At 59.2% G+C, this 809-nt stretch overlaps 1 protein-coding gene across 1 annotated transcript in view; it reads right to left on the bottom strand.

Moving 5' to 3' along the window:
- Positions 1-513: 513 nt before the first annotated feature.
- The window catches only part of LOC103612043 (26S protease regulatory subunit 6B-like), a 3,238-nt gene continuing 2,942 nt past the window's right edge, over positions 514-809 (bottom strand). The window contains exon 2 of the mRNA XM_008629615.2: positions 514-728. Within this exon, the coding sequence (XP_008627837.2) occupies positions 529-728 (200 nt within the window). The 3' untranslated portion in view covers positions 514-528. The remainder of the gene's footprint in view (positions 729-809) is intronic.

Below are 809 nucleotides of genomic sequence, written 5' to 3'. Positions count from 1 at the left end.
CCAACCAACATTCCATGACCCCAAATGACCCCAAACGACATTTTATGGACCCCAGCACCCCAAAATGACTCCAACCAACGTTCCATGACCCCAAATGACCCCAAATGATTTTTTAGGGACCCCAGGAGCCGTTTCGTGACCCCAGGTGCGCACAGGTGATGTTTGATGACCCCAAGATGACTCCAACCAACATTTCATAACTCCAAATGACCCCAAATGACCCCAAATGACGTTTTATGGACCCCAGGAGCCGTTTCGCGACCCCAGGTGCACCCAGGTGACCCCAGGTGTGCCCAGGTGACCCCAGGTGTGCCCAGGTGATGTTTGATGACCCCAAAATGACTCCAACCAACATTCCATGACCCCAAATGGCACCAAATGACCCCAAACGACGTTTTATGGACCCCAGGAGCCGTTTCGCGACCCCAGGTGCGCCCAGGTGACCCCAGGTGCGCCCAGGTGATGTTTGATGACCCCAAGATGACTCCAACCAACATTCCATGACCCCAAATGGCCCCAAATGACGTTTTATGGACCCCAGGAGCCGTTTCGTGACCCCAGGTGCGCCCAGGTGGCCTCACCTGAGGTGAGCATCATGATGCTGCTGTCGGCCTCGGGCGGCAGGACGTCCACCAGGGCGTTGCTGTGCTTGTGCAGCGCCACCGACGCGTTGGGCTTGAGCAGCTCGCGGTCGATGGTGCTCAGGATGCGCACGTAGTAGTTGGAACCTGCCGGGGACACGCCTGGGGCTCACCTGGGGCTCACCTGGGGCAGGTGAGAGCCCGGGAACCCGGCCCCGGCGCGGCCCG

Source organism: Corvus brachyrhynchos, unplaced genomic scaffold, assembly GCF_000691975.1.
Source record: "Corvus brachyrhynchos isolate BGI_N302 unplaced genomic scaffold, ASM69197v1 scaffold4083, whole genome shotgun sequence".
In the NCBI taxonomy this organism is placed as follows: Eukaryota; Metazoa; Chordata; class Aves; order Passeriformes; family Corvidae; genus Corvus; species Corvus brachyrhynchos.
The sequence above is the reverse complement of the archived record's forward strand: the minus strand, read 5'-3'. Positions and strand labels throughout refer to the sequence as shown.